This window comes from Rattus norvegicus, chromosome 1 (genome assembly GCF_021556685.1).
Source record: "Rattus norvegicus strain SHRSP/BbbUtx chromosome 1, alternate assembly SHRSP_T2T, whole genome shotgun sequence".
Classification (NCBI taxonomy): domain Eukaryota; kingdom Metazoa; phylum Chordata; class Mammalia; order Rodentia; family Muridae; genus Rattus; species Rattus norvegicus.
In genome coordinates this window covers 198,961,965-198,975,239 of record NC_141534.1, presented here as the reverse complement: position 1 = coordinate 198,975,239, position 13,275 = coordinate 198,961,965, and the positions used below count along the sequence as shown (strand labels likewise).

Below are 13,275 nucleotides of genomic sequence, written 5' to 3'. Positions count from 1 at the left end.
ATGCCCTTGTGGTTCAGGTGCAGCATGGTGCTTGTTTGGTTTTGGTCTGTAACTGTGCCAGAAGAGGCCCTGTAACGGATGAGCTCAGCCTTTAACCCAGGACCTCAGGCAGACAGTCCTTAGAGAACATGGTCCTGCATGTGGTACTAGATATGCCTTTGGAGGGCTTTTATCAGTTGGGTACAGATGCTATAGTCTCTTTTTTATTGGAATCTGTGGATATTAAAGGAGAATTCAGAGGCACTGGCCAGAGTTCAGCACTCACAGAACACTTGGTGGGCACTAGATTGTTACCAGCACCCAGGCATGCCGGGCCAGGAATACTTTGTTGACAATTCTAACCATTTATGTAATTGCTAATTTCCAGGTGAGATTTTTGAACCCTTTACAGACGCCAGAATCTAAGATCGAAAACTACCTCTTAAGTAAATTGACTTAAAAATTGGCTCGTTGCTGACTGCTTGCCTGCTGGTGTTGACATCTCTCTTCCCAGTGGCTGGGGTTTGGCAAGGCTCTCTTCCTGAGATGTGATGTAAGCCACGCCACTCACCTGAGCAGACCACGCTGGCATCCTCATGGTGCCCGCAGTTGTGGGAGAACCATCCAAGATGTGTGCATTGCCACACCTTTGCTTCATCCCCCATGCATTGTACATCGTCCAGCATGATATGGCCCATGCCTTTATCAAAGTAGCTCTCAGCTGGGGCTGACAAGGCCTTACCACAGCCGAGCTGCTGGCACACCACCTTGGCATCTGTCAGGTCCCAGCTGTCATCACACACTGTGCCCCAGGTCCCGTTGTAAGAGATCTCTACTCGGCCCTCGCACCTGTGGCTACCATTCACCAGTCTCAAGGCCATCCCTAGGAATGGAAAAATTGGTGCTTACAGATGTGATGTCCTCAGATTGAAAAAGATGTTCTTCATGTTGGACCCTTGGAGTGGCTCTGTGACCTGAGTCCCTAAAATAGTCTTTTTTTCTGACTGCTGAAGCGCAATTAATGCCTGTTAACTTTTAAATCTCTCTCTCTCTCTCTCTCTCTCTCTCTCTCTCTCTCTCTCTCTCTCTCGTGTGTGTGTGTGTGTTTGTTTGTTTGTTTGTTTGTGTGAGTGTAGGCACATGTGTGGAGGTCAGAGGACAAGTTTTGTTGTTTGTTGGTTCTTGCCTTGTTTGAGACAAGCCTCTTCTTTACCACTACATCCAGTTCACACCAGTCTAGTAGGCTTTTGAGCATCTGAGGATTCTCCTGATTCTGCTGCCTGGACTCAGGATCTTGACCCACTGAGCCACCTCCCAGCCCAGTATTTCAGAGTCTCTTAAGCTCTAACAGTATCCCAGCTGGAGGGTAACTTACATTAAGCCCCTGGAGTGTTCTTGCACCCAGCAGCAAAAACCTGAGAGGCTCACAAGTGTTCTAGGTGGTTTGAGATTAACCCAGCCAGAAGAAAGATTGACAGTTATACTCTGGGACAGTTCCAGAATAATCTTTCATATTACCTCTTTCCTTCCTTTGAGAAAGGAAATGGGATTCTCTTTCTGCACACACACAGGGGGAGACAGGAGACCTCTGCCATCTGTTTCTAGATGCTTAGTGGAAGACAGTGACTGTGGCTGGCAGAGGAGGGGTAAGGGCTGTGACGGGCAGTGAGGATGCCACTCGGCAGAGGTGGGCACACCAGGCGTGGTGTAATTCAGGTCAGATTTCAAAAGCTTCTTTCTCTAAACGGGACAAGGCACTGTAAGGTGGGTGTCAGGATACCCACCATTTTGCCTTTCGCCTTGCAGAACGGTGTTGTACAGAGCATAGAAGCCTGTGTTGGTGATCATGGTGTCACTTTTAAACACCACCGTCATGAAATTTGAAGAGGAGAGGAATGTGAGTTCTGCCCCAGCACAGACTTTGCCCATGGAGAGTGAGGCAACTTGCTGACCATCGAACACTTCCACAAAGTCGTAAGGGCACCCATAGATGTCCTCCAGTCTGCGGGGATAAAAGGAGCATTAGTCTCTTCAAGCCAATCCACCATCTCCTTCCTCTTACCCACACTCCCCTCCACATCTAAGAACCCCTTGAACCTGCCCCCTCCCACTGCCTCTCCTGAACTATCCCTATCTGTCAGACTTCCCATTCTTATCTGGTCCATTTTGGTGGTCTCCATCAGGAAGCCTAGCCTTCAGTCTCTCTGACACTTTCTCTTCCTTTTTACCCTGAATATCTCTTTAATGTCTCTGACCCTTTAATGCAAGTCCTGCTTTGGGTGGTGGTCAGTGTCTCAGAGGCTCGCAGAGTAAGGTGTTCAGGAAGACCCCGAGTCAGGAGGACAATGACAAAAGGGCCTACTGGGAGGACTCCTCTCACCAAGGATCCAGACTGCCCACGTTTCCTCTAACTGGATGATGAGAGAGTTCTGCCAGGCATCCCACATGCTGCTTTTTCTGCCTTGACCCCCAGGCTAGTTTTTCTGGTATTGATTGCTTTGACTTCACAGCACATATCGACTTCTCACTATCTGGAAGTTTCCACCGACTTCGTTGGTTTGTTTCAGCACTGTTTGTCTTTCCATCTAGATTGTACACTCATGGCATCAGAGATCATATCTATTCTGTTCAGCATTGTAAGCCCAATCGGAGACAGGAGCCCCGACACAACAGGGGCAATGAATACACGTGGAAAGCACAACCAATGTCTATCTCACATAAGAAACATTACATAGTGTGCAACATGATATATACATTTATAATTTCTGAGCAAGTAGCCATCTGGGTGTCTACTTATAGACATTATAAATTCTTGCAAACATATACACGCATATACGTATATCCACACACCTGATGGGTACACTTAATTCACAGATTCAGTACTAGATTTTAAAATCTCCCATTGGACACCTATCCCAGTGAAGTAAAAGCCAAATACTTAAAACTAACACATTCTTGTTTTGTTTCTAGGTTTGAGAAAGGGTCTTTCTACGTAGTGTGGTCTGTCCTGGAACTCAGTATGTAGACCAGGCTGCCCTGGACATAGAAACCTGCCTGTCACTATCTACCAAGTGCTGGCACTAAAAGCATGCACTGCTATGCCCAGCTATAAAAGTACCCATTTTTAAAGAAAGAAACAAGGAAAGAAAAGCAGCGATACAATGTATGTGAAAGATCCATCAGAGGGCAGTAGCAGGAATTAAACTGAAATGGAGGCCATGTTCAGTGCAAAGGACCCAAGTAAGCCCCACGGGGACCATGGCTTCCATTTGCTACATAAATAGCTGAACTGGAGCTATTTCTTGTTGGGGCTGAGACTACAGCTCAGTGGTATAGTATTTGCATGAGAAGCTTGAAGCTTTGAGTTCAATCCCCAGTGGTTCAAAAATAATAAATAAATGTCAACTTTTGTGTTAGAGAAAGTTAATTCAATCTTAACTAGAAATAGCTAACATAATTACGCAGCTAGAGGCTTCTCGACGGGATGGATCAAATGAGACAATTCTACAGTCGCGGCCAGGCAACTGCCCCTCCCCCACTACTCCTCTTCCTCCTCTTCCTCCTTTTCTTCTGTATGCTCATTTTCCTCTGTAGTTTCTTCATGCAGCTCCCGAACCAGCTCTTGTGAGTTATCTGACTCATGAATCCTTATTTGCCAAACCAACTAAAACTACCAACGTTCCCCTCCCCCCAGTTTACCTATTTTCTCAACCTGAGTAATTATTACTTTCAAAAGCAAGAATGCTTAGTAAGACAAAAATTTAAACAGAAAGCCCATCCATCTCTTTTAAGACAGGATCTCTCACTGGCCTGGACCTCAAGGATCAGTCTGACCCCTCCTGCCCAGCAATAGGGTTACAAGAATGTAATTGCCACATTCAGCATTCTTTTAATGTAGGTTCTGAGGATTGAACTCAGATCCTCTTGCTTGCCAGGCAAGTACTTTACTGACTGAGTTATCTTTCCATCCACCATATACCAATACAATTTTACCACTTAAATGTGAAGCAAAGTTCTGTGGGATTGCAAAAGGAAAAACAAGGCTTAGCATAAGACAGGGTTACTTAATCTTAGCCTCGCCACTGTGCTACGATGGTGCAGAATGGAGGGATTTGTCCAGATCATCACAGGACATTTAACAGCCTTCACTTCCATCCATTAGATGACAGTGCCTCCCAACCAGCCCCAATTATGACACCTAAAAGTGACCCCAGACCTAGGGAAGTATCTTGGAAACAGGTATTACAATCATTCCGAGTTGAAAAAAAAATTTTATAGCCCAAGAAAGAAGATGCAAATAACAATGTATTCAATTTAAAAACCATCAAACTCTTGCCGGAAGTCCCACACCCGCGGACCCCGGCCCGCAGCAGCTCTCTGCTCCCAAACCCCGTGGGAGAGAGACCTCACCGCCTGGTCAGGTGGGCACTCCCGAGGCTGCAGAGCAGAGGAGACCACCAACACTGCCCACCCCTGCCCACATCCCTGGCCCAAGAGGAAACTGTATAAGGCCTCTGGGTTCCCGTAGGGGAGGGCCCAGGAGCGGCAGGACCCCTGCGCCTGAGACACCGCCGGAACCTGAAGGAAACAGACAGGATAAACAGTTCTCTGCACCCAAATCCCGTGGGAGGGAGAGCTAAACCTTCAGAGAGGCAGACACGCCTGGGAAACCAGAAGAGACTGCACTCTGCACACACATCGAGGACGCCAGAGGAAAACACCAAACGCCATCTGGAACCCTAGTGCACGGAAGCTCCCGGAAAGGGCGGCACATATCTTCCTGGTTGCTGCCGCCGCAGAGAGCTCGTGGGCAGCACCCCGCGAGCAAACTTGAGCCTCGGGACCACAGGTAAGACCAACTTTTCTGCTGCAAGTGACCTGCCTGGTGAACTCAAGACACAGGCCCACAGGAACAGCTGAAGACCTGTAGAGAGGAAAAACTACACGCCCGAAAGCAGAACACTCTGTCCCCATAACTGGCTGAAAGAAAACAGGAAAACAGGTCTACAGCACTCCTGACACACAGGCTTTTAGGACAGTCTAGCCACTGTCAGAAATAGCAGACCAAAGTAACACTAGAGATAATCTGATGGCGAGAGGCAAGCGCAGGAACCCAAGCAACAGAAACCAAGACTACATGGCATCATCGGAGCCCAATTCTCCCACCAAAATAAACATGGAATATCCAAACACACCAGAAAAGCAAGATCTAGTTTCAAAATCATATTTGATCATGATGCTGGAGGACTTCAAGAAAGACGTGAAGAACTCCCTTAGAGAACAAGTAGAAGCCTACAGAGAGGAATCGCAAAAATGCCTGAAAGAATTCCAGGAAAACATAAATAAACAAGTAGAAACCCATAAAGAGGAGACACAAAAATCCCTGAAAGAATTCCAGGAAAACACAATCAAACAGTTGAAGGAATTAAAAATGGAAATAGAAGCAATCAAGAAAGAACACATGGAAACAACCCTGGATATAGAAAATCAAAAGAAGAGACAAGGAGCTGTAGATACAAGCTTCACCAACAGAATACAAGAGATGGAAGAGAGAATCTCGGGAGCAGAAGATTCCATAGAAATCATTGACTCAACTGTCAAAGATAATGTAAAGCAGAAAAAGCTACTGGTCCAAAGCATACAGGAAATCCAGGACTCAATGAGAAGATCAAACCTAAGGATAATAGGTATAGAAGAGAGTGAAGACTCCTAGCTCAAAGGACCAGTAAATATCTTCAACAAAATCATAGAAGAAAACTTCCCTAACCTAAAAAAAGAGATACCCATAGGCATACAAGAAGCCTACAGAACTCCAAATAGATTGGACCAGAAAAGAAACACCTCCTGTCACATAATAGTCAAAACACCAAACGCACAAAATAAAGAAAGAATATTAAAAGCAGTAAGGGAAAAAGGTCAAGTAACATATAAAGGCAGACCTATCAGAATCACACCAGACTTTTCGCCAGAAACTATGAAGGCCAGAAGATCCTGGACAGATGTCATACAGACCCTAAGAGAACACAAATGCCAGCCCAGGTTACTGTATCCTGCAAAACTCTCAATTAACATAGATGGAGAAACCAAGATATTCCATGACAAAACCAAATTTACACAATATCTTTCTACAAATCCAGCACTACAAAGGATAATAAAGGGTAAAGCCCAACATAAGGAGGCATGCTATACCCTAGAAGAAGCAAGAAACTAATCGTCTTGGCAACAAAACAAAGAGAAGAAAAGCACACAAACATAACCTCACATCCAAATATGAATATAACAGGAAGCAATAATCACTATTCCTTAATATCTCTCAACATCAATGGCCTCAACTCCCCAATAAAAAGACATAGATTAACAAACTGGATACGCAACGAGGACCCTGCATTCTGCTGCCTACAGGAAACACACCTCAGAGACAAAGACAGACATTACCTCAGAGTGAAAGGCTGAAAAACAATTTTCCAAGCAAATGGTCAGAAGAAGCAAGCTGGAGTAGCCATTCTAATATCAAATAAAATCAATTTTCAATTAAAAGTCATCAAAAAAGATAAGGAAGGACACTTCATATTTATCAAAGGAAAAATCCACCAAGATGAACTCTCAATCCTAAATATCTATGCCCCAAATACAAGGGCACCTACATATGTAAAAGAAACCTTACTAAAGCTCAAAACACACATTGCACCTCACACAATAATAGTGGGAGATTTCAACACCCCACTCTCATCAATGGACAGATCATGGAAACAGAAATTAAACAGAGATGTCGACAGACTAAGAGAAGTCATGAGCCAAATGGACTTAACGGATATTTATAGAACATTCTATCCTAAAGCAAAAGGATATACCTTCTTCTCAGCTCCTCATGGTACTTTCTCCAAAATTGACCATATAATTGGTCAAAAAACGGACCTCAACAGGTACAGAAAGATAGAAATAATCCCATGTGTGCTATCAGACCACCAAGGCCTAAAACTGGTCTTCAATAACAATAAGGGAAGAATACCCACATATACGTGGAAATTGAACAATGCTCTACTCAATGATAACCTAGTCAAGGAAGAAATAAAGAAAGAAATTAAAACCTTTTTAGAATTTAATGAAAATGAAGGTACAACATACCCACACTTATGGGACACAATGAAAGCTGTGCTAAGAGGAAAACTCATAGCGCTGTGTGCCTGCAGAAAGAAACAGGAAAGAGCATATGTCAGCAGCTTGACAGCACACCTAAAAGCTCTAGAGCAAAAAGAAGCAAATACACCCAGGAGGAGTAGAAGGCAGGAAATAATCAAACTCAGAGCTGAAATCAACCAAGTAGAAACAAAAAGGACCATAGAAAGAATCAACAGAACCAAAAGCTGTTTTTTTGAGAAAATCAACAAGATAGATAAACCCTTAGCCAGACTAACGAGAGGACCCAGAGACTGTGTCCAAATTAACAAAATCAGAAACAAATGAAACTCAAGATGGATGATCAAAATGTGAATGCTTCACTCCTTCTCTAAAAGGGGAACAAGAATACCCTTGGAAGAGAGAGGCAAAGATTAAAACAGAGACTGAAGGAACACCCATTCAGAGCCTGCCCCACATGTGGCCCATACATATACAGCCACCCAATTAGACAAGATGGATGAAGCAGAGAAGTGCAGACCGACAGGAGCCGGATGTAGATTGCTCCTGAGAGACACAGCCAGAATACAGCAAATACAGAGGCGAATGCCAGCAGCAAACCACTGAACTGAGAATAGGACCCCCGTTGAAGGAATCAGAGAAAGAACTGGAAGAGCTTGAAGGGGCTCGAGACCCCATATGTACAACAATGCCAAGCAACCAGAGCTTCCAGGGACTAAGCCACTACCTAAAGACTATACATGGACTGACCCTGGACTCTGACCTCATAGGTAGCAATGAATATCCTAGTAAGAGCACCAGTGGAAGGGGAAGCCCTGGGTCCTGCTAAGACTGAACCCCCAGTGAACTAGACTGTTGGGGGGAGGGCGGCAATGGGGGGAGGGTTGGGAGGGGAACACCCATAAGGAAGGGGAGGGGGGAGGGGGATGTTTGCCCGGAAACCAAAGAATTATTATAAATTTAAAAAAAAACCCATCAAACTCCAGAATTATCAACTCTCTCTTTGTTCTGGGCAATATATTAAACTTCTTCATAATCAGTGTGCTTTAAAAGTATAGGGGGACTTTATGCTTTAATAAGTAAGTAGAGTATAGGGGATTTGAGGGGGGGGGTTACGGCTGCCCAGAGCGGTGAGAGTGTCCCATGGTCCCCTTCACTGTCCACACTTTTTACATCTTTAAAGGGAGAACTTGGATTACTGGCTGCTGTGAGTAATGGATGCAGGCAGAAGGAAACTCAGGGATGTGGACAAACTGAGAGACCAAGTCAGGAAGAGGAATGGCCATGATATGACAGTGTAGGAAGACAAAAGCATGGTTTCATAGTATCTGGAAAGGTCTGGCTTTTGTAATTAAGAAGTTACCTATATGAATACATGCATGTATTTGCAGACGGCCTTCTGCATCTGAGGATTTAACTAAGTATGAATTGAAAAGATTTGACATAAGTCTTTGTGCTGAGCGTGTGCAGGCTTTTTTTGGTCACCATTCCAGAACTAATAGAGCATAACCAAGATTTGTCCCACATTTATATTGCATTTCTTGGGTGTTATAAGCAATCTGACATGATTTCAACAACACAGGAAAGTGTACAAAGGCTACATCTAAATACTATAATATTTTATTTGAGATTTAGCCTTCTGTGGCAGCTTAGGGGGAGTCTGGGAGCCAATCTATGAACACCAAGAAACAACTGTATATGCAATATATAAAGGTATACACATAAACATATACATGTGAATATACATTAATATATGAGTAAGTGTTTTCAAATGGAGGATGGCTGGAGAAAGATGTAGGAAGCACAAGGTACTTGATGGGATTAATGAATGAAATCTTTTAATTTTTTGGAGAAAATTTCATGATAGAGTTCTTGAAGCGAAAAGCAACGTAGTATCTGAGAAAGGAGGACCAGACAATGAAAACAAGGATACCAAATTTGTATCTTTCAGGAGAAGGAAATTTATGTGATGGAGGAGGGACAAGGTCTTCAGGTGTGGATCACCCAGCTAGAGCTTCATTTCTTGGTGACTGGGCATTCATGGGCAGGTGTGGCCCATCCAGCTAGAGCTGCATGTCTCGGTGACTTGGTGTTCCAGGGCGTTACCTCAATGAATGAGATACTGGGATAACTGACTATAAGACACCCACACAGTAAATGGGATTTTACTAAAAAGTAAAAACCCCGTGGAAAAGGTATTCCTCTCAGGAAATCACAGATTCAAATTTAGTTTGGCCATTAAAGTAGAGAAAGGCAAAACTGCTTACTTCAGGCTTGGGATGGTCAGTTCTATGTTGAACTTCTCAGCCACGTGTATCTCCCAGATGCACTCTGTGTCAGTGGGGTAGTTAGTAGGATACCAAGGACTGGAGAAGGAGCCTGAGAGACTTGAAATTACTCCTCCACAGGACTGACTTCCCTCTGTGAAAGCAGAGGAGAGACTTGTGGTTGGCATCTTCAGGAATGCACTGGGCATTTTCCCAGATGTGAAATCTAGGATTGCATCAGATTCTACAGTGGGAATCACAAAATGGGAAGTGATGTCGCCGGTCTGGATGGCTGTAGTTTGACTGGCATGTTTAGATCTAAGAGAGGCATGGGAGGACAACAGATATATGGTTGGTGAGCAGACTCGGAAACTGATAGAAAGCAACACTCGCTGTATGTATACTGAGGGAGCGTGGGGGTTATCCAGGTTACACTTGTGTGTGTGTGTGTGTGTGTGTGTGTGTGTGTGTGTTAGTATAGGCATGTACATGTGTGTGCTTGGGGCAGGCAGAGGCCGACCTTATGTTATTTCTCAGCTGTCACCCACCTTGTTATTTTGAGATACAATTTCTTATAAGCCTGGAATTCACTGGTTAAATTAGATTGGCTTGCCAGGGAGCCCCCCAAATCCACCCATCTTTTGCACCCTCATGTTGGTGTTAGAAGCACACAGCACTATGCTTAGCTTTTTTTTTTTAAAGAGCATGGGTTCCTGGGCTAAAACTTAGATCCTTCCATTTACAAGACAAGTGCTTTACCAACCAAGCTATCTCTCTAGTCCCCTAGAATAAATACTTCTCTAATGGTCTTCCTAGACTCTTCCTGAAAGCCAGATCAAGTACAGCCAACCCACCTGCTTACAAGGGCTCCATCCCACCATTTCCCTCTCATGTCACACAGGACAGACAGATGTCCAGGCCATTTGTATGAGTTATCACAATGCCATTCTAGTCTATGTTACTTTCAGGAAAGATAGTACCTTATGGTATATGGGATTGAGAAATAGAAGTTTCAAAAAAATCTAAACCATGAAAACCACAATAAAGCCAGCATTGCACAGTTGTTTTATACTTAGGTGCCAATGAATGGGCATGGTACAACTTCGAAATAGCTTGGAGACACTCATTTCTCTTCCCTGCCTGATCTTGGATAGAGCTCCCTTCTCTCTTTAGATTGACCAGAAAAATCATACACAATGTCCAGCTACATGACCTCCTTTCTGTTGAGTTCTAAGTCCACCAAGGGCTGTCGTTGGCACTGAGCAGGTCACCAGAAGTACTGTCTCATGTGCTGGCTGAGTCTGGAGGCCCACAGAGGAGCCTCAGAAGGTTTGTTTTCTTAGCAACACTGAGTTCTTGTCCTACTGGGAGGTCTTGCTATAGTTTCCTGCTTGCTTTTATATTTCTTGACTCATGTCTCCACATCCACCTTTTTTCTCCTCTGCGTACCAACTCCCTCTCAGCCAAGGTGGCCTTCTTTCTCCTCCCCCTCCTGCCCTTCCTTGCTCTGACACCACAGTGGATGGTCTGGTATCTAGTTCCAGTTCTTGTCTGAGCTTCTGTTTTATTGCTGTTGGGAGATGGGGCAGAACACAGAGCCATGCGTTATGATATGGCATCTCTTAACGTATGCATCATTGCATTCAGCTATTGCTACCCCCCATTCAGCTTCTTCATTCCCTTGTTCCTGGTTCTCCCTCTCCTGTTAGTTCCCACATCTACACTCCTATCACATAAATTATACTACTCTCTATTTCTTGCCCTCTTTAAAAACTCACCCCCCATAACTCTCTTTTCAATTTCACAGCTTCTGATGTACACATATAAACACACACACACGTCTTTTCCACATCTTTTCCAACTACACATCTCACAGGGGGCTAATGTGCAGGGCATATAAAGAATCACTGGTTTTTAAATTTCTGATGCACATTGCAACACCTGAGAACTCGACTATTACTGGTAACTAGGGGGTGTTCCTGGAGATTCTAATATAACCAGTCTTGGGAACAGCAGAGGTACTGGGAATCTCAGAAGCTTCCACTGTGCAGCCAGAATTGAAAATCACTGCTCTGGTCACCGTCCTCCAGTGTCTAGGTTCAGGAAACAGGTTTCTCAACTTTGAAGAGACGGAATTTACAGTGTTGTGCTTACCTGTCGGTGAAGGGGTCACCTCTGCATCTGCATGAATGGGAAACAAATGGATTTAGGGAATAAAAGTTAAATTCCAGGGAGAGAAAAATGTTATTTTTTTCTAATGTGGGCGTGTCTCCCTGGGAGAGCAGCATCGCATCTGGGAAAGGTACAGACAACAGGAAAAGCTGATGAAGTGTCACTGGGCATCTGTTTTCAAAACAGTTGGACTTGGCATCCCTATATATCTTGCTAAAGGAGTGTTGCTCTTGTCAATTTAACAGGTCTAGAACAACTTAGGAGGCAAAACTCTGGGCCTTTTGGGCGTTTCTAGATTAGGTTACTGAGGTGGAAAGAGCCACTCTAAATGTAGGTAACACCATTGCATGGGTTGGTGCAATGAAAAGAAGCAAGTTCAGTGCCAGTATTCATCTCTCTGTACTTCCTAAATTCAATCCACTGTGACCAGCTGCCTCAAGCTCTGTCCTCCATGACTTCTCTGTCAGGGTGGATGGCACCTGAACCATGAATCAGAAACAACTCCCTCTTTTAGTAGTTCCTTCTGTCAGGTATTAGGTTTCCAGCAATGGGAGAAGTAACTAACATGGCCATTTTCAACAGAGTCACACCCCTGCTCTGATGGTAGCTTCTATCCATACTAAGATTCCTCACAGAAAGAACCCAATATGGTAGACAGAATACCTGAACAGATAACTCCAGCATCCTCATGGTGGCCACAATTGTGGTCTAACCAGGCAGAGCTGGAACACTGGCCAAAGTGGTTTTCCTTTCCTGAGCACTGAATGTTGTCCAGAAGGATGTTTCCAGAGCCTGGACCAAAGTAGGCACTTCCAGGAGCAGCAATGGCATGGCCACACCCCAGCTGTCTGCATACAACCTCAGCTTCATTCAGGTCCCACAGGTCATCACACACGGTGCCCCAGGCCCCCTGATGGAGGATCTCCACTCGTCCTGAGCACTGTCCAGAGCTGCCTGCCAACCGCAGCACTGGTCTTTCTTCTAAACAGAGGGAGATTCCAGTTTTGAGCATGAGGAGTTTTATGTAGAAAGTGACATTGGATAGAGTTCAGGGACTCTTATGGAAGAGTTAGGGGAAGGAGTGAGGGCCCCAAAGGGGATAGGATCTCCACAAGAAGACCAACAGAGTCAACTAATCTGACCCCTTGAAGACTTTCAGAGACTAAACCACCAACCAAAGAGCACACATGGCCTGGAACTAAGCCCCTTATACATATGTAGCAGATGTGCAGCTCAATCTTCATGTGGGTCACCCAACAACTGGTGCAGGAGTGTCCCTAAAGCTGTTGACTGCATGTGGATCCTGTTCCCTTAAAGGGGCTGCCTTGTCTGCCCTCAGTGGGAGAGAATGTACCTAGTACTGCAGAGACTTAATGTGTGAGAGTGGGGGGTACCCATGGAGCCTCTACCCTCTCAGAGGAGAAGGGGAAGAGGAGTGGGGAAAGGAAGTGTGTGATGGGGAATTGCGGGGAGGGCAGTGGGGTGGGTGGTTATACAGAAGAGTTTGGAGGGAGGAAAGGAAAGGGAGAAATGTTATGATTGTATTATAATCCCCCAAATAAAAAAATAGAAGGAAGGAAGAGAGGGAGAATGGAAGGAAGGAAGGAAGAGATTCTTAGTGGCTGTGCCATGGCCAAGGTCATCACAAGTGCAAACCCTTGAGGTTGTCTTGATTCCATATGAAGCCCAAGGGTTATAGAGTACGACAGAAACTGGGGTT

At 44.7% G+C, this 13,275-nt stretch overlaps 1 protein-coding gene across 2 annotated transcripts in view; it reads right to left on the bottom strand.

Moving 5' to 3' along the window:
* Dmbt1l1 (deleted in malignant brain tumors 1 like 1) overlaps positions 1–13,275 on the bottom strand; it is a 134,446-nt gene that overhangs the window by 51,402 nt on the left and 69,769 nt on the right. Inside the window, exons 23-27 of one of the 2 annotated variants that reach the window (NM_001447286.1) lie at positions 12,219–12,536; positions 11,538–11,564; positions 9,384–9,537; positions 1,764–1,981; positions 551–862 (exon numbers count right to left, since the gene is read on the bottom strand). In NM_001447286.1, coding sequence (NP_001434215.1) covers positions 551–862; positions 1,764–1,981; positions 9,384–9,537; positions 11,538–11,564; positions 12,219–12,536 — 1,029 coding nt within the window. Of the gene's footprint in view, positions 1–550; positions 863–1,763; positions 1,982–9,379; positions 9,538–11,537; positions 11,565–12,218; positions 12,537–13,275 lie in introns of those variants that run through there. The other variant, XM_087593529.1, reaches the window with a different exon arrangement.